We start from the raw sequence: 19,980 nt of genomic DNA on the forward strand, positions 1-19,980 counted from the left end.
TTTGTCACTTGATCATTACCATACAACCAGGATACTGCTGCCCATGGTATTTTTAATACTGCACTTTAGCTCAATATGAATTCTAATTCTATGTCCTTTTGGGGTGGGCTATTCTAAATTTCCATAGGACTGTAGATAAGCTAATATCGCCTGCTCACCAAGAATCATGGAGCCAAATAAATTCTAGAACTGAGAACCAGAGCTTAGAGTGTTAGTGTAGGACCTGGGAGCCCAGGGTACAAATCCCCACTCAGACATGGAGCTCACTGGGTGCCACTGGGCCAGTCACTGGCTCTCAGCCTAACCTACCTCACAGAGTTGTTGTGGGGATTAAGTGAAGGAGACGAGAACCATGTATCCCACCTTGAGCTCCTTGGAGAAAAAGGTGGGATATAAATGCAGCAAACAAACAAATTTCCAGTTCTCTGGGTTCATATTTTTTTTAAATTACTAGGGATAACAAGCCAATAATTGCAATAGGTAATGTACATTATACAGAAAATTTAAAAATCACAATGTGCTAGTACTACACTGACTTTCGAACACTAAGCAAAGTCTTCAGTTCTGATTATCTGGGGGGGGGGGGGAATCAATAACGGTTCATCTAGCTCTAAGTTCATGAGTAACGTTCTCCTTTTAAACATATTATGGGAATGATTCCATCCCAGCAGGTGCAGTACTCATACACAGAGGAATTATCATAGGACTCAGTGCAGCCCTGTTTTCTCCGTACTTGGCACATACAAAGACAAGTAAGAAGGGCTGGACAGGAATAAGAGGCGTGGAAAGAAACTCCAAATCCTTGTACAGTGGTACCTCGGGTTAAGAACTTAATTTGTTCTGGAGGTCCGTTCTTAACCTGAAACTTAACCTGAAGCACCACTTTAGCTAATGGGACCTCCTGCTGCTGCCACGCCACCGGAGCATGATTTCTGTTCTCATCCTGAAGCAAAGTTCTTAACCCGAGGTACTTTTTCTGGGTTAGCAGAGTCTGTAACCTGAAGCGTCTGTAACCCGAGGTATACCACTGTAATTACTCGGTATGCTGATTGCACACACACACAAAAACCAACAACATTATGTGCATGAATTGGGGAAATTTGGTTCTTTTGAGCCCTATGGAAATCCCTCTGGTTGTGGATGCTGGGCTGTACTTGAATTTGCCTAGTGATTTTGCCCACGATTAAAAATAACTGGATATTAAATAACTGATGCAGAAGGACTGAATCTAAGGAATGAGTCTACACAATTGCATGGATAGACTAGGCAGTCTTTTAACAACACAAAACTTCTCGTTGTGTCTTCCTCCTTATGCAGCTGTTTAATTCTGAATACATAGAACAATTTGTTGTGTGTGTGGGGGGGTGGTTATTACGTTTTCTAGGGGAAAGCACATAACATTTTACCACTTGCTATGTGTACCTAAGCTAAAACAAAACTGCTTACATTCAAACTAGCTCTGAGTATGCTTCCTTGCCAGGATGTAATCTCTATTTCACTATAAAAATAGAGTGGCTGTTTCTATATATAAAAAAGTTTATGTTTGGTGCACCATTCTAAAATGCTTAGCTCTTTTACTAACTAACAGAAATAATACGCTGATAAAGTTTCATTTTACCTATAGGAATACGACAGATTTCGAATGTAGTCTGGCAAATTACTCAGTGTGTTGGCTAGAGTCCCTTTGCTGGGAGTACAAAACTGGCTCTTAACTCAACTAGGTTTCATATATATTCTGAGGCCTAGAGACCACTGGAAGAAAGAACTCCATCCGGCCAGGAGGTCAGTGGGGGGGCACAGAAATCCGTATCTGGGACATAGTACCAATTTGATGCACTGCCTCAGCTCCAGACCATATTCAGCAAAAGCACCTCATTAAGATAATTGGAGATACTCCATGAAAGCTTTTCCACCTGCCTCCTGCATTAAAAAAGTAAAGGACCCCTGACCATTAGGTCCAGTCGTGACCGACTCTGTGGTTGCAGCGCTCATCTCGCTTTATTGGCCGAGGGAGCTGGCGTACAGCTTCCGGGTCATGTGGCCAGCATGACTAAGCCACTTCTGGCGAACCAGAGCAGCACACAGAAACGCCGTTCACCTTCCCGCCGGAGCGGTACCTATTTATCTACTTGCACTTTGACGTGCTTTCAAACTGCTAGGTGGGCAGGAGCAGGGACCGAGCAACGGGAGCTCACCCCCTTGCGGATTTGAGCCACCGACCTTCTGATCGGCGAGTCCTAGGCTCTGTGGTTTAACCCACAGCGCCACCCACATTAAGAGAAAGCAAATCCAAGAAGTTCAAGATCATGACTAAGGTTTCTGTCACAATCAGGGATCACCTCCACTTATCTTTTAAAAAACTACATTCAAAGTACAGTGGTTATGGCCTGGACATGACAAGCCCAGCTTCAAATCCAGCTCCATGCAATGTATTTCCCATCCCTGGGTCCAATGAATTCCTGTAGAGTGCCTTTCTCTTGTTGTCAAAACACCTCATTTTTTCAACTTCATCTTTTCTTATCCCCCCAAAGGGCAGGATCTACTATTGCATCCTGCTGCTCCCGAGTCTCACTCGCTGGATCATCACCTTGTCGTGGTGAGTGGGCTTGCACGTTCGTATGACCCTTGTGAGAGATGCCGTCGGGAATACTGTAGTCCCAGCAGGGTCACTCGAACTCAGAGCGCAAGGAAGAAACATGCTAAGAGGAAGGCATGCCAGGCAAATCCACACCGTGATCAACTCCTGCCCGGGAACCAACTATGGATGTGTGGGTCCAGAATTGGCCTCCACAGTCACTTACAGACTCATTGTTAAAACCGTATTTATGGAAGACAATCTTACTCGGCTACGATGATTGCCAAAGAAGAAGAAGAAGCTCCTGAGTAACATGTGCATTAAACTGGTTGTTGCAGAACCCCAATAAAGTGGTGCCCTAGGTACTTTTCTGATGACAAGGTCAGTTTCTACTCACTTCAAGCTACATACTGCAGGTGTTGGAGAGAAACATTTTGCCTAATCTTATTTTATCCTATTTCTAGCAAAACCCATCTCCACATAAACTTTGAATCCTTCGTTTTTTATCTGCCCCCCCCCCCCATGGAACCCTCTTTCAGCAAGTTTATTCAGTCTTCCATCATACTGGAAATCATTTTCTGCTTGTTAACACACCACATTGACAGCTCCCCACTGCCTGTTGGACACATGAGATCTAATGGTAGTCTGCATTCTGCAATTGCTTTTTTTTAGCTTTTGTTGAGAAACTTTTAATTTAAATATAATGGGTACTGAAATCTGTTCTCACATTGCAATGATATTGTAAGTCCTAATATTTCCCAACTGTGCATGACCTAATTGCAGTTCTTGAAGGATTGACTTGACAGACTTCAGACACAGAGACACTGTTTGGAGGTCACCAATGTGTGCAGGGATGCCAGAAAGCAGTAAATTGAACTCAAGTGGTTTTCATTCTGCGGGGCACGGAGAGGAGCAGGCAAGGTCACTAACCTTCCAACCCTATTCCCTGTAATTAAAATCCAATCAGACCTTTAGATTGATTCAAAGTGCTTCTTGGTGAGTCCCGGGGGGGGGGGGGGATTCAGGGATGCAAGACACAAGGAAAACACTTTTTGCTTCTCAGCAGTTGAAAGAACATTGGAAAACGAAAATAAATTTGGCAATAGGCAATGGAGAAAGGGAGGAGAGAAAGGGAAGAGAACGGTTTTACTCTGTTTGACAAAAGCCGTTCTCATAAATATAGTTCTAGGATGAAGCACAGTAAGTCGCTGCTTTCTCTTCCAAGCCTTTTGCAGAGTCTTCTCATTTCCAGTTCTAAACCAAATTGCAAGATGAAAGCAAACCATATCCCAAAATGTACTTGTGGTATGTGTATGGTGGGCATACACCACCCATTTGTGGTGGGGTTTCCTTTTAATTAGTGCTTTACTGTTGTATTTGTGTGTTAGTTTTCAGTTTCTCCGGGTGGTTTTTGTTGTTATTTTGGATTTGGTTTGCTTTTGTCTTGCAATTTGTTTTTAAAATGGGGAACGAGTACTGAAACAGTACTGTCTTATATTGCTATTTTCTTCTAAAAAGAAAGAAAGAAAAATCCTGCATTTAAAAACTCAGAATTTTCTCATTATTGACCCGAAACAACTTTGCACTGATAATGCTGTTTTGTGTAAAGTAAAAAGGTTGCTTTTGAATTATTTGGTTGTGAGCATGGATTTATTTGCAGGTGGACAGCTGGTGTTTCAAGAGCTAGTTGAAGATGCTTGCTTTGAACCTAAAAGAAATTCCATGAATGGGCAAAGATGGTTGGTGTTTGCTACCTAGAACACACACAAGATACTTAGTGTGGACTAGAAAGAGACATTTGCTGCCCAAGACGAAGGAGAAGATGATGCCTGCCCATTGTACAACATCCAGTAAGACAGGCAGGTGACTCTTACTTCAATGCTGGTGATGAGGCAAAGTTCTCCACTGCACCTAGGCAACAGGCTAACTTTGCAATCAAATATATATCTTAAAAATAATTTAAATTGCCAGTTCTCTCTCCTTAGAAGGAAACAGGTATTTCAGCAGCTGCATCTGGATCTTCCCATAGCTTTAGGAAGCACGGAAGCACTTAATATTATTTCTCCTTTCTGCCATAACCATTTATGATACATTTTTACACAACACATGAATCCAACAAAGAAGATAAGAAACTCTGTGAGGTGAGTGGGGCTGAGAGACTTCAGAGAAGTGTGACTAGCCCAAGGTCACCCAGCAGCTGCATGTGGAAGAGCGGGAAGCGAACCCGGTTCACCAGATTACAAGTCCACCGCTCTTAACCACTACACCACACTGGCTCGTACATGCATACTATTCATAAAAACTGGCCAGTAGGCCTGCTGTTGCGCTCAATCAATGAGGTGCTTCTCTGTACAGCCTTTAGAATAATTGTATATTTCAGGGTAGGTAAGAATTCTCTGTTAAATATGTGAATAATGACTACACACTGGCAAAAAATAACATTAAATGGGAAGAATATAATAAAGTTTAATGAAACAGAAATCACTAGGCTAGTTCACTATAAAACATCCAAACAGATTTTAATTGTGAAAACAACTTGTTTCCTTCCCTTTTTGCTTCGTGATGCTTTTTTCCCCAGAAGCAGCAATGGGAAGGTCCTCCTTCAGTTGGCAGAATCCAGGAGCAATGAGAGCTGTGTCATTTTCTTCTTAGTTGCTACTTGTTAGGGGGAAATACCATGGGCCTGCCTGTATTTTGGTCCTGGCGAGGATTAGGTCTGACAGGAGGAAACTTGTAATGTTGAAAAAGCATATAATGTAGCTTGGAAGAGCATGCATTCCACAGCCTCAGGGCTGTCATAGAGAAAGCCCTCGCATGTGCTACCACTGCCTGAACTTCACCAGGGCCTCTTCATGGAGAGACATGTTAATATGGGTGGAGTCTCTCCACCCAGATATTTGTGGCTCAAGTCATTTAAGGCTTCGTATGTTAAATATGGTCCTTGATTGAGGCTTGGAAGTAAATTGGTGAGTAGGTCAGATCTTTGAAGGCTGGCATAATATGTGTCTGGCTGGTGACGCCCATTAGGACCCTAGCTGCTGCATTCTGATCCAGCTGCAGCCTCTGTAGTATCTATAAGGGGAGCTCCACAAAGAACGCATTACAAGTGTCCAAACAGGAGGTTACAAGAGCATGTGTTACTGTAGCTGGACTTTCTCTATCCTGGAAAAACCTGGATGGAGAACCAGCCATACCTGCAGATAGGCACTCCTAACCACTAAAGCCACCTGGGCCTTAAGTGACAACACTAGATTCATAAATATCTTTCCTCCCATGGCAAACCCCTGATCTGGATTAGCCCCCACAGCTTTACCTCCTATTTACAGTTTAAAAAATAAAGTAAAATTGCACAATTGCTAATTGCATGAATGGTGACACATTTAGCTCTCAATTATAGTTCTCATTTGATTCCCTGAAATAATCACACAGTTGGAGTCTTCGATAGGGGAGATACATAAGCTGAAGTCGGGGCAGGGCCTCTCTGTTGCTGCAACTGCCTTATTGGGTGCACACCTAGGAGTAGCTGAGAGATGCTGGACTGATAGACATACCGTTCCCTAACTTGCAAGTATAATTTTGACAATAAAGAGGTAATTCCCCACTCTGAACATTCTGTGCCTGATGGCGCTCTGACTCTGTCACTTTTTATTCTTTATCCACTTTCTTCTTCGAAGGACCATGAAATTGCATTCTTGGTTTGGCCACAATACCTGATAATGCTTACTGTACTTTTAATAGCTATCTGAAGGCTGAAGCCAAATTGGTATCAGCTACGCTAGTGCTGGCAAGGATTATGATGCTACCAGGATTAACTGGGCTGAAGAGAACTGAAGTGACTGGCAAGGCAGCCAATGGGTAGCATTTTTAGAATGTAAGCGTGTAAAACATCAGTTCCACCCACAGGAATTTATCAGATGTTGTCATACCAGCAGAAGTGGGATACTTCTCTCTCTTTCATACTCCTTAGGCTGTCATGCCCAAGTGCAGTAATCAAACTACAGAGAGGAAGGAGAAATCTTCAACACCTTAGTACATGTGAGGTTTTAACCTCTTGCTCTCAACTGTGGTCCCAAGCCAGATCAGTTCACTGTAATTGGGACTTCCCAAAAAGGATCTGCTGTTTTATGTCAGGGTGCCCACACTACTCTCTCAAAATTTGAAATGTGCCCACTGGTCCAAAAAGGTTGGTGGAGTTGTTATGTCCCTCTACCTCAATGGAGATCTTGTAGTCACACTGAAAACAAAGCTAATAATGGAGCCTTAAAATGGAGTTTCTCAACTGTGCTCATGGAGTACTACATACCAGTTTTGAGTCCAGGGGAAGTAATTTGATGCTTGCCAAGGACAATAATGGATCATTTGCTCTGGAACAAAGGGTGAGCCCAGGAATGAATTTTAATGTGCCAGTATCCAAGCATCCCCCCACTGAGGATAGATTATAAATGTATTACAGACCCATTGGTATGTAACTATAGGGGATTAGTACATTCCAACATTTCCTGTTTGCAGGGGATTGTGACTAAAAATAGAGCTAAGACTGCAAGAAATAAGCTTTTTTTAAAACACACAAACACACACACGATTAGAGTAGGCAGTAAGAGTATTTCTATGGCCCATGCTAATTCATAAATGAGCATTCAAATTCCTAGCGACTATATTTAAGCAGACCACTTAGAGCAAACCCTGTTTGCCTAATCTTTAATAAATTAAATGCTTAGCGTCTGAAAGCCAAGAAGGTTTTTACACAAGTTGGTACCTATTTTTTGCTTTTGCCCTTCGCAGAACTCCTCCCAGTAGGTAAATCTTTGCTACTTCTATAGCTGGTCCTGCTTTTCTCTTATCTAGAATGCTCATTTACGCTCTATATTTGTCTTTAATACAATAATTAACACAGACATCACCAGAAGTGTTTCTCCTCTTAGGACCACACCCACCCACCCACAACTCACATTATCAGTAATTAATTGCTACACTTAATTGCTTCTCATGCTATGCCAATGTAATGAATGGGAAAAAGAGCTAGGAGGATGCCACTTGTTTTTTAAAAAACCCCAAACAAAAGTACTGTATTTGTACAGTGTTTACAGAGGAAGAATACACCACCTTCTGATTTTAACCTTAAAAAATGGCCTAAAAAAAGTTTGCTTCAACGGACTTTTTTTTAATGCTACATGATGTCATACTGGAGTACTAAAATAACAAACATGTCTGTCTCTAATAGTGCAATCGTATAATCAACTCAGAAATCAGGCAGAGATAACCTGGAGCTACTTCCAGGTAAAATGCACTTGGAGCTGCACCCTAAAGCTGAAAAAGTTATTACCATAAATAAAACTAAACAAACAGTCATAAAAATTGCACAGGTATTGGGAAGGACTTAAGACACATTTATCATTTCTATCATAGCATTATCAAATAGGTATTTGTGATAGCCATGCAACCACATTTCACACAGTAAAAACAGCAACGATGGATGTGTTATCTGGAAAACAAATTGCATTTCCCCAGATACAACTATGGTACATTACATGCTGGAACATAATAATAATAATGTTCCAGCAATAGAAGCAAGATTTGAGAGAATATATCTGGAGTGGACAATACATAACAAATGCCTATCAACGGATCTTGCGGCAAGGCAGACCCCAGATACTAGCCCTAACACATATTCATGCAAATGACTTCAAAAACACCCCAGCTGTTCTTTTCTTTAACAGCCAGATAAATAACTGTGCATTTGCTGTACTGGAATAATCTGTAGATCACAACTAAATATAAGCCTTTCTCTGTTTACAATTAAGCAAATGCTGAGATATCTCAACGGAAATCTGTTTCAGCACTGGCCTTCCTAAAAACAAACAAACAAACCGAGCCAAACAGGCTTGTAATTCCTGTGTGAATGAAGACTTTGAGAACGCTTATTTTGTTTTTCTAAGATGCACATGCCTTCCCCCTTACACTGGACAGAAGCTGGAAGCCTGCGCACGTGGGTGTTTCATGTAGCTTTGGATGAGATCCAAGACTGCCAACCTGCATTCTAGTTGCTCATCCACTAATGCCAATTAAATAAATTGCTACCAATGCATTTGGAAACAGCTCTTCAAAGATTTAATATTAAAACCTTAAAACTATGGTAATGATTGAAGGGGGAAGGGAGAGGGGAGGGAAAGAGAGAGAGTGCTGACAGGGATAGTAAGAAGACTATGAGGTTCAGAATGATGTGCAGTTTGGAGAAAAGATTACAAAATAAAGGGAAAGGCAAAGTTACCGGGTAACCAACTCGTCCTGACTGCCCCTGTGATATTAAATAAGGAAAACAATAAGATCAGTCAATTGCACTTAACAGCAGCAAGGCATCATAGAATATAAAAAGTCAGGGGTTGATCTGAAAGCGAACAGAAGCTCTGCAGGGGGCAACTCCTGTCCCCTGAGAAGCAGGAGAGCAGAACAGAGCTCATGGCTGGGTATAGTATATTCTTTTTAATTTTTTATCTGTGCAACAACCATATGAGGTAGACTGGGTTATCAGATTGTGATCTGCCTAAGACCATTCTCCATTATGGGTAGTATTCAGCTAAGTTTTACTCAGAGTGCACCCACTGAAATTAATGGACTTAGTCAATTTCAATGGATCTACACTGAGTAAAACTTAGTTGAATACCAGCAAAGATTTAAACTCTCGTCCTGCAGGCTTATACCCAACACTATATTAATCTGCATTAGTCCGCATAGAACAACTTTTTCTAGGAGTAATTTTTCTACTGACAGCGGATACCTGATACAGTATATCTAAGAACTGAAAGCAGTGTAAAAACCCAAAATTCAGCTGAAAAATAACCTTCAAGTGTCTCTGTTAGTTAATGCACGTGGTGCTTTCCCCAAACATACCCTCATGATCCCACTTGATTTTGTAGTCCTTAACGCATCACCATGTTCAAGTCACTAGGATCACACATAATCACCTTCATTGTTAAAAAAACAATTGTAGCCAAATATTTGATTCTGTAGCTCTATGGTCATGCTGTTCAAGTGCAACTGGAATACTCATGGTGAACTTAAGAGCGCAATTAGAGTACATGGGTGAACTTTTCTTCTTTTTGAGCTACAAGTGGACATCAGCTGGGAGGAGATGAGTCCTTCTCAGAGGGAGAGGAAGAGCAGCTTGCTTCCTTGACTCCTTTGCTTTGCCTTAGGCTGGCCCATTGCCTAATGTTGCTTCCAACCAGAGATATAAATTCTTTTCTGCAAATGTAAGGCAGCAAGAGCTGCATCTGTACAGCAGGGTCAGGTTACACTATGCAGTGTGTACATATAACAGAGGCATAAACCTATATTATTTATATATACATGCAGTAGTGGCATAAAAATGTATTAGCTGACACACTCTTTAATTCTATGCTGCGAAGTTCATGCCTCTTCTATTACAACCCTTGAGAAGGTCATGAGCCGAAGGGGAATATGCAAGTATTTTTATGGGCATAAGTTTAATATGTATTTGGCATCTGGATCACTGAATGATATCTGGACAACAGTAACTCAGTTTACACCTTCAGACAAATGTTCTTCCATTTTTTTTAAAGTTTCTGCCTGGTTCCATAGCCGAAATGCTTAATAATAAACAACGGCTTTAAATAATGGAGCACTTTGAGCCATTCAAAATTCTCCTCACACCAAACTGACCCATTGTGATAATTTTGTTTAGCAAAATAGGAACTCAGAATGAAATATAGGATTGGTTCTGGATATCTGAAGATTATCTGGGGCAGAGGCAATCAATGCACTCCTTACAGTACCTTTTCAAGCTGGCTCACTTCTTCTTACAATGGGTGACATTCACATTAGAGGAAGTCCTCATAAGAAAGGAAGGTTTAGAGATGACAATTGGTAGATGAGGGTGAAAAAGGAGAAAGAATATGTCTCTCCACTTATTTTATCTTTTTTCACCTGCTTTGTTCATGTCACCTCTAAAATGAGAGCTGCTGTTGCTTTGCCGGTGAGTCTTGGGGAGGACCGCTCCCCCCTGAAGCCCATTTTCCACCTTGGGCCTGGGGGCGGGCCCCATACTCACCTCCGCAGCTTATGGGGCTCCAGGGAGGCCTCGGGTGTGTGGGGTGGGTGTTTAGTTGGGTGTGGGAATTTAATTTAATTATGTTGTGTTTGTAACTTAGTTTTTTGTTTTTAAAGTTTTATTGTTCTGTTAGTTTGTTTTTTGTATAGGCTTTAATTTGATTTTAAGGGGAGGGGTCAGGGCTGCCTGGGAGTGGGTCCCAGCAAACAAAATGGCTGGGGCATGTTCCACAGGGGGGGATGCACTGGGACAACCAATCTCAGTGATCATGGGTAGGAGGAGGAGTTACGCTAAGACCAGACCATGTCATTACCGAAGAAGCAGGCTTAGTCGTTGTCTGAGGACTATCCCTGCCTCCAGGTCTGGTCCTGACTGGAAGGATACTGGAATCAGCAAGGGAAACCCACATGACCTGAAAGTGTTGCTGTGCAATGCCAGGTCAATGATGAATAAAACCACTGCCATCCATGACTTGATTGTGGATGGAGGATTTGACCTGGCATGTGTGACAGAGACCTGGTCGGATGAAGCAGATGGGCCTGTCCTTGCCGCTGCTTGTCCACCAGGTTTCTCTTACGCACAGCAACCAAGGCCTTGTGGGCGGGCAGGTGGGGTTGCAGTGATTTTTAGGAAGTCATTAGTTTGCACCAGGCGTCCTATTGGAAAGACCCAGTTCTCTGAGTGCATGTTCTGGAAGTTGGGCAATAGGGGCAGTACAGGATTCCTATTGGTGTACCGACCTCCCCGCTGCACCAAGGATTCCCTGCCCGAGCTGCTTCAGGTTGTGGCGGATGTCCTCCTGCAGACACCTAGTTTGGTTGTCCTAGGGGATTTTAACATCCATGCCGACATGACCTTACAAGGGGCCGCTCGGGACTTTGTGGAAAGCATGGTCTCCATGGGGCTGTCCCTGAATAAGTCTGGCCCAACTCATAGCCACGGGCATTCCTTAGACCTGGTGTTCACCTCTATGGATGTTGGTGATCTGACACTAAGTAAAAGTGAAACCAAAGAAGTGCCATGGTCAGATCACTTCCTGGTGCAACTGGACTTCTCCGTGACCCTTCCCCTCTGCAGGGAGGTAGGACCGATTCAGATGGTCCGCCCCCGCCACTTAATGGATCCAAATGGTTTCCAGAGAGTGGTAGGGGATGTTTTATCCCATGTTGATGGCCTTTCAGCTGATTCTCTGGTGGCCCGCTGGAATGTGGTGTTAACCAGGGCTATTGACTGTTTGGCTCCAAAGCGCCCTCTCTGGTTGCATGGAGCCCAGACAGCCCCGTGGTTTTCCACGGATCTGAGGGCAATGAAACAATCGTTGAGACGGCTAGAGCGCCGGTGGCAGATAACCCATTCTGAATCTGACCGGACACGGGTTAGAGCTCAATGTCGAGCATACCAAGTGGCGATAGTGACGGCGAAGAAGACTTTCTTCACCGCCTATATTGCATCTGCGGAAAACAGCAGGAAACTCTTTCAGGTGGTTCGCAATTTAGCAGAACCACCTGCTCCATCAGGGCCCAGTAGGGGCCACATGATCTCCTGCAATGACTTTGCAAAGTTTTTTGCAGATAAAGTCGCTCAGATTCGAGAAGAGGTAGACTCCACTGTGGGAGCAGGGCCGGGGCAGGAGAGTGCTAGAGTCCTGTCTAGTCAAGTTGTGTGGGATCAATTCCAATCTGTTACCACCGAGGATGTGGACAGGCTGCTTGGACGAGTGAAACCAACCACTTGTCTCCTTGATCCTTGCCCATCCTGGCTTATAAAAGCTAGCCGGGAAGGACTGGGCGATGGGCTTTGTGGGGTGGTGAATGCTTCCCTCCGTGAGGGAAACTTCCCAGACCCGCTGAAAGAGGCGGTTATTAAACTGCTTCTTAAAAAACCATCTTTAGATGCGGCCACGATAGCCAACTATTGCCCAGTCTGAAATCTTCCATTCTTGGGCAAGGTGATTGAGCGAGTGGTTGCTGAACAACTCCAGGCACGCCTGAAAGAAGCAGACCATTTGGATCCCTTCCAGTCGGGATTCAGGCCTCATCATGGGACTGAAACTGCCTTGGTCGCACTGATGATCTCCGGCGGGCTAGGGACAAAGGTGAGAGCTGTTTCCTAGTTCTGCTGGATCTCTCAGCGGTGTTTGATACCATCGACCATAACATCCTTCTGGACCGTCTTGAGGGGCTGGGAGCTGGGGGTACTGATATACAGTGGTCTGGCTCCTTCCTCCTGGGCCGTGTTCAGAAAGTGGTGGTGGGGGATGAGTGTTCAGACCCCTGGGCTCTCACTTGTGGGGTGCCTCAGGGTTCTGTCCTCTCCCCCATGCTTTTCAACATCTACATGAAGCCGCTGGAAGAGATCATCAGGGGATTTGGGCTAGGTGTTCATCAGTATGTGGATGATACCCAGCTCTACCTCTCTTTCAAATCAGAACCAGTGAAGGCAGTGAAGGTCCTGTGTGAGTGCCTGGAGGTGGTTGGAGGTTGGATGGCGGCTAACAGATTGAAGTTGAATCCTGACAAGACAGTACTGTTTTTGGGGGACAGGAGGCGGGCAGGTGTGGAGGATTCCCTGGTCCTGAATGGGGTAACTGTGCCCCTGAAGGACCAGGTGCGCAGCCTGGGAGTCATTTTGGACTCACAGCTGTCCATGGAGGCACAGGTCAAATCTGTGTCCAGGGCAGCTGTTTACCAGCTCCATCTGGTACGCAGGCTGAGACCCTATCTGCCTGCGGACTGCCTCGCCAGAGTGGTGCATGCTCTGGTTATCTCCTGCTTGGATTACTGCAATGCGCTCTACGTGGGGCTACCTTTGAAGGTGACCCGGAAACTACAACTAATCCAGAACGCGGCAGCTAGACTGGTGACTGGGAGCGGCCGCAGAGACCACATAACACCGGTCTTGAAAGACCTACATTGGCTCCCAGTATGTTTCTGAGCACAATTCAAAGTGTTGGTGCTGACCTTTAAAGCCCTAAACGGCCTTGGTCCAGTATATCTGAAGGAGCGTCTCCACCCCCATCGTTCTACCCGGACACTGAGGTCCAGCACCGAGGGCCTTCTGGCGGTTCCCTCACTGCGAGAAGCCAAGTTACAGCGAACCAGGCAGAGGGCCTTCTCGGTAGTGGCGCCTTCCCTGTGGAACACCCTCCCACCAGATGTCAAAGAGAACAACAACTACCAGGCTTTCAGAAGACATCTGAAGGCAGCCCTGTTTAGGGAAGCTTTTAATGTTTGATGTATTATAGTATTTTAATATTCTTTTGGAAGCCGCCCAGAGTGGCTGGGGAAGCCCAGTCAGATGAGTGGGGTATAAATAATAAATTATTATTATTATTATTATTATTATTATTATTATTATTATTATTATTATTATTATTACATATGTCCACCTCTCACTAAGAGAGGGAGTGCCTAGGGCCAACAGGCCTACCCATTTCAGTAACAGTATCAGAGGTAGTAGTAATTGTAGTAGTGGTAACTTTAATAATAATACTGAAAACCCAGTAATAATGGACTCAGTATGTACTATGCAGTTCAGAACTCTCCTGTGTCAGTGACCCTCCATACTCTCTACCTTACCATACAAAGTGTTTTATAATATTTTGTATGGTTGGTGCTAAATTATGAGAGCATGGTAAATATATCAGGCTGCAGAAATTACCTACTCAGCATGTGACTTTAATATCCTCTGTAACCAGCTCTTTTGAAGCACTTTTGAACAGCATACTCATTCTGCAGACAGGATGGTCAGTCATCTAGCAGCCATAAATACTGAACCACAAAGTTTAATATTTAATATGTGAACCCAATTTATAGCAACTGAAAAGTAACAAGCAGCTTTGTGGCATAGGGAGTGAAGAATGAATTTTCGGCATAGTATGATGCTTTATGGTATGTGTAGTAATGAATTCCTTATGGCTGAAGAAAGAAAATAAAGGGGGGCATGCTCAGAAGAAACCAATTGTCTTAAATGTAATGCTGTCCAAATACAAAAATATTGGGGACAGTAGAAGGACTTTGTCATTGTTGCAGTTAAGGCTTAGAAAGAAACTATGCTATGCAACTGTGAAAAAGTATTATACGGAGGTAAATGAAAACCTTATTTAGGTGAAAAAGGCATATTTGCAATTCAGTCATAGTACATCAGTTCCAAATGAAACTGATTGGATGCAAAAATGGAATAAATCTTGCATGAACAGTCCAATTTAAAAAGTAAACAAACTGCACAGTGGAAAGAGTATCAGGGTCTGGTCTTGCAAGTAGCAATGGATGCAATCTCAAGCAACCAAGTACAGTCCTTTTAACATCTATGCAGCTCCTCATGGAAACACACCATGATAATTCACATGTGTTATTGATAGCTAAATTGGAACCCAATAAGGTTACATTTTCAGTTATAATATTATGAGGTATGGCAAGCAACAACATTTAACTATCTCCATGATTTTAAAAAAATCCAGTGAAAAGTTACTATAAACAAGTTGGCTACACTTTGTCTCTCATGAATTATCAGTGAGCACACATTGCAAATTCTATTGTAGCAGTTCCTGCAGAATTGGCTAAAAGACTCTAAACAGAGTGCCAAGCTGTCATATAGCCCAGCATAAATCCCCAGTGCAATGGTTTTAAAATGAGCTCCCACTGCCATAGTCAAATTCTACTAATAATTACCAGTGACCCACAAATTCCATGAAACTGGTAGATTAGTGCAGTATCTATATTTTAAAGCCTGAACTGGAAAGTACTTTGAGCAGATCTGTTTCAAGAATCCAGTAGAATAAAATATATCACTAAAATATGTTTCTCATTAATTTTCTTTATAACATCCATCACTGGCTTAATGCTCATGCAGGATAACAAAGCACAGCAAGAACAAGTTTTCTGCAACCTCCAATTTCTGATTTTTCTGCAGCAAACTTAAGAAGGAAAAAAAAAGTTTCAACTCCTATTGCATGGCATGCCTAATGTTCAAGATACAACAGCAAATTTCAAAACTGGCACTTTGATAAATAAATATCTGAAACCTCAAATCCAACCTCAAACAGTTTAAAATCTATATTAGCCAATGCTGTATTAGAAGGATGTTTATGGAGGGGATACAGAAGTGGGTTTGTTAATGTTACATTTTAAATATTATATGGAAAGCATTTTCTGAGTCTTAAGGGTACTAAATTGCATTTCCACCATTCACAATTGCAGGCAAGTGCTAAGAAAGATGTGAAATGGGGCACATTATTAAACTAAAAACACACTTACCACCACTTTTGTGAAATTGCCTCAAGTGGCAGAATTCAACAGAGTTCTAAATATGTATTTTCTTTCTTGATAGATTTTGGTTGTTTGTTTTACTACCAGACGCTAAATAAATTTAAATTTTTTTTGTATTTGCTCTTATATTTGAGAAGGAACTTACTAATTTGAAGGAACCTCTCTATACAACTTTTATGAGCCCAGCTGATGAAACCACAGAGAGCAGAATTATTCAAAACAGCTTCACAGCCTGACACAGTGTTTCTCTTGGACCCTTTGACAAATCACACCCAACCCAACTTAATGGGTAAAATGAAAAGCTACGTAGATCACCCATGCAAGGCACCCATCATCTTCTGAGGTGAAACAGGAATTGCCGTCTCCTGCCCCCGTGCTGTGCCCCCACTTCCGCTGCTGCCACACTCTGGCTCTCGCTGAACTGCTGCTCAAAGAGTTGCTGCTTGGCTTCCTGCTGTTGGGAAGCAAAGCAGGTGGGAAACATGGCACACAGGAATGCCCCAGCTCTCACCGAATCCATCAGGAGCCAGGGTGCTCCTAAACGGCCTCGGCCCAGTATACCTGAAGGAGTGTCTCCACACCCATTATTCTGCCCAGACGCTGAGGTCCAGCACCAAGGGCCTTCTGGTGGTTCCCTCACTGCGAGAAGCAAAGCTACAGGGAACCAGGCAGAGGGCCTTATCGGTAGTGGCACCCACCCTGTGGAATGCCCTCCCATCAGATGTCAAAGAGATAAACAACTACCTGATATTGAGAAGACATCTGAAGGCTGCCCTGTTCAGGGAAGTTTTTAAAGTGTAACATTTTTTAACTTTGTTGGAAGCTGCCCAGAGTGGCTGGGGAGACCCAGCCCGATGGACGGGGTACAAATAATAAATTATTATTATATAAAGTGCTGCCGCTCAGCTTCCCTGCAGGTGAGGGAACTGATTGGCAGTGTGGTAGAGCCCTGGCTTTCACAAAACTTGGTGAGAGCTGGGGCAATCCTTTCACTGTTGCTGGTCACTCAGCTTCTCCACCTTTAGGTGGGGAAGATGAGTGGCAACAGTGCATGCCAGAACGCCTCCCTCTTGGCAGCAGAAGTGGCAGAGCATCACCTCTTGCACTTCCACTGCCTGAGGTGGGCACTTCACCCTATCTCATAGGGAGGCCAGCTCTGCCTCCTCTTCTCCCACTTGCCTTTGTGCTGCTGAAGTACACTGTGCTTGGCTGGATGTCAGAATATACCTTTACAGCATGTACAAAGCACCCCCCCCCGAAACATACACATACAAAATCAGGGCACTGTAGTCAATCCCTCAGACAGTTACGATTTCCAGGAACTCTTAAACTACAGTGTCTGGAATTCTTTGAGGGGGGAAATGCGTTTCAAATGTGCTTTAAAGTTATAGAGCATATAACTGGTCTCTCTTCATGTTATTGCTAAGGCAGCACATGTAAGGGTGAAGAGTGTAGGTAGGAATGGAAAGCAGAGCTAGGATTTAGATGACTGTCCCATTAAAACACATTTGCAACACTGGTTTAAAACATTTTTTTCAGTAAGTTCTGGGTCTGCAGTGTTTACAACTTTCTGAACAACCTCAGTTGCGCAGCTCCCCAGCCACAATGTGGTGCATTAGTCACAGCTTTGTGCCATCAGCATCAGTAGCAACCACCCCTCAGACATGTTAGAGGCTGCTGGGAGCTGGTGAGGTAATTTAACATTTGCAATAAATAATACAAGCATAAAACAGGCATATTGTTCATTTATTTTTGAGACCCACAAAAAGATGTTTGAAAAAAAATATTTTTACTAGATTTAAAATGGTCAAAAAGCCATGTAGGCAGAGAGTGAAAAAAGCATTTCCCAAACATTCCTATAACAAGCAGAGGGGAAAGCAGCATCTGGTACCAATTTATGCCCTAGACACACCTCTACCAAAAGTACTGTTCCCGTGAAATGACACAGAAAGGAAAATAAATGCCTTAACTTTGTTGACTCATGATCAAGAGTAACATCCATGTACTTACTGGAGGACCTGAAAAACAAAACACAACACATTTAGCATTAATTACAGAGAACAGAGAGTATTTTCCTACCATATAAATGTTCATTCTGAGGATGACAAATTGTGTGAGAACTGCTCTCCTCCAAAGCACGAACAGTACAACATACAGGTATTCAACAGTGTAGCATCAGTTTTAGTGTGATATCATGTAGTGTTAAGAAAATTAGTATAGTAGGTTTAGAAAGAAAAGAAAAACATCTCCCCAAAAAACACTTAAAGCAAAGAAAATAGTAAGGCAACTTCACAGTATGAGTGCTGAACCATTAGAAAGGACAGAACAAATTTGACGCCTAAGGGTGAAGTTGGAAGAACGTAGGGTCAAAAAAATACCATTTTGGGGCCAGATAAAATAGGGCAGGTGACTATCCTACTTCTAGTTTGTTAAGCTTCCAACCTGCATGCCACAAGAGCTGCTTATATATATGTTAATCAAGATGCTGGTAGAATGTCTCTTTTCCTTGCCCCACACAGAAGGAAAAGTTCAGCTGGAATCAGTTCCCTCTTGGAAAGGCTTCCTAGCTATCTCTCGTATCTTCATGTGTGAGATTTTACCTACAAAGGAAGACACAGTATACATATGTGTCTTTTTTGGACACTACAGGTGGTGGATCACATGTTTGGATTACTTTGCAGCTAATAAATCAAAGACAATGGCTTCAGCCTTCTCTCTCTCTCTCTCTCTCTCTCTCTCTCTCTCTCTCTCTCTCTCATGCTAATAGCTCCCCATTTGAAGTCTAAAGTGGTACTTTCTAAAGAAGACTTTACCTTGAACTATTTTTTTTGTATATTTAAATTGGCTCGCAGTCAAGCACAATAAAGTGAAACCTCTGGAGCGCTAATATTTGTTTCGCTAATAAAGACGGACTCTTCATACCCCAGCTCAGTTTGCTATATCCCCACAAAGACCCCTGCCCAACACAGAGGTGAGCATTTAGTTTGAAGAGACTAATGGAATCCACATTTCACTCCTATTAAAAGAGGCATTTTACACTCTCTTTTCTTTCTCTTTTAGCTTCTTCATGCTCCATTTCCTACATGATCAAAACCAGAAGGATTAAAGGAGGAGGGGAATGTGGGAAAAATTAAAGAAAAACTGAACTCCCTGGAAAACAATATAAAATGAGAAACATGCTTTTGTTTGTTTATGCAAGTATCTTCAAACACTAAACCTATTTTAAAGGCTCTTTTAATACCATCATCAACCTGAAGAATGGAATTAATAATCACAGGCACATTACAGAATCCACCGACTTCACTGTGCCTTACTGTCTGATCCCCAGATCACTTACGCTGCTGCTGCTGAAGAGCCACAGCTCAGGGTGGTGTGGGAAACCAGCCCCAGTTAAATAGCCTTTTATTAAAGCTAATGTGTTTGAATGCAGACTTGGATCCTGCAGGGGCTACTGCTTGAGGAAGGGAGAGTGATGCAATTTTCACCAGTATTCCCTGCAGTCTCCAACACTGCCTCCCATGCTGCTCCAAAACATTATCCAATCCTTTTTTAAAGGGTGGTAGGTTGTAGGGTGAATTAATCAAAATTGCCTCTTGTGTTTCCCAGTTGCCACTTGTGTTTCCCAAGAGAAGAATTCTGCTCATGTTTAGTGTGGATCCAACCTTTTGCACATGATAACAACACTTCCATACATTGGGTATGGAATTCATTCATGAATTGATGATGGTCCCCTTATGTAGAAAACTATGGCTTTTTATGTCTGCTGACTCTAAAAAGGTAGATGGAAGCACAGAAAGTTCAGTCTAGACCAGAAATTAAAAGGCTTTCTTATACAAGGAAATGTGTTTTGTATATGTAGATATCTGAGCTGGAGAACACTGCTTTCATTTCTAGGGATTGTACGCAAGCAGATACATCAGAGAATGTTCCATTGTGCAAAGAGAAATCCTTGTGCTGATGGAATGTTTTGCTTAGCACTACATTGAATGCAATGCAAATCCAACATGTCTACACAGAAGCAAGTTCTACTGTTCAAACGGGTCTTCCTCCCACATAAGTAGTGTTAGGAT

At 42.8% G+C, this 19,980-nt stretch overlaps 1 protein-coding gene across 1 annotated transcript in view; it reads right to left on the reverse strand.

The window, feature by feature from the left end:
* Positions 1–19,980, reverse strand: part of COL23A1 (collagen type XXIII alpha 1 chain) — a 310,868-nt gene that overhangs the window by 82,754 nt on the left and 208,134 nt on the right. Inside the window, exon 4 of the mRNA XM_083488091.1 lies at positions 8,844–8,870. Within this exon, the coding sequence (XP_083344217.1) occupies positions 8,844–8,870 (27 nt within the window). The remainder of the gene's footprint in view (positions 1–8,843; positions 8,871–19,980) is intronic.

Source organism: Podarcis liolepis (genome assembly GCF_965112155.1).
Source record: "Podarcis liolepis genome assembly, chromosome: 2".
NCBI lineage: Eukaryota > Metazoa > Chordata > Lepidosauria > Squamata > Lacertidae > Podarcis > Podarcis liolepis.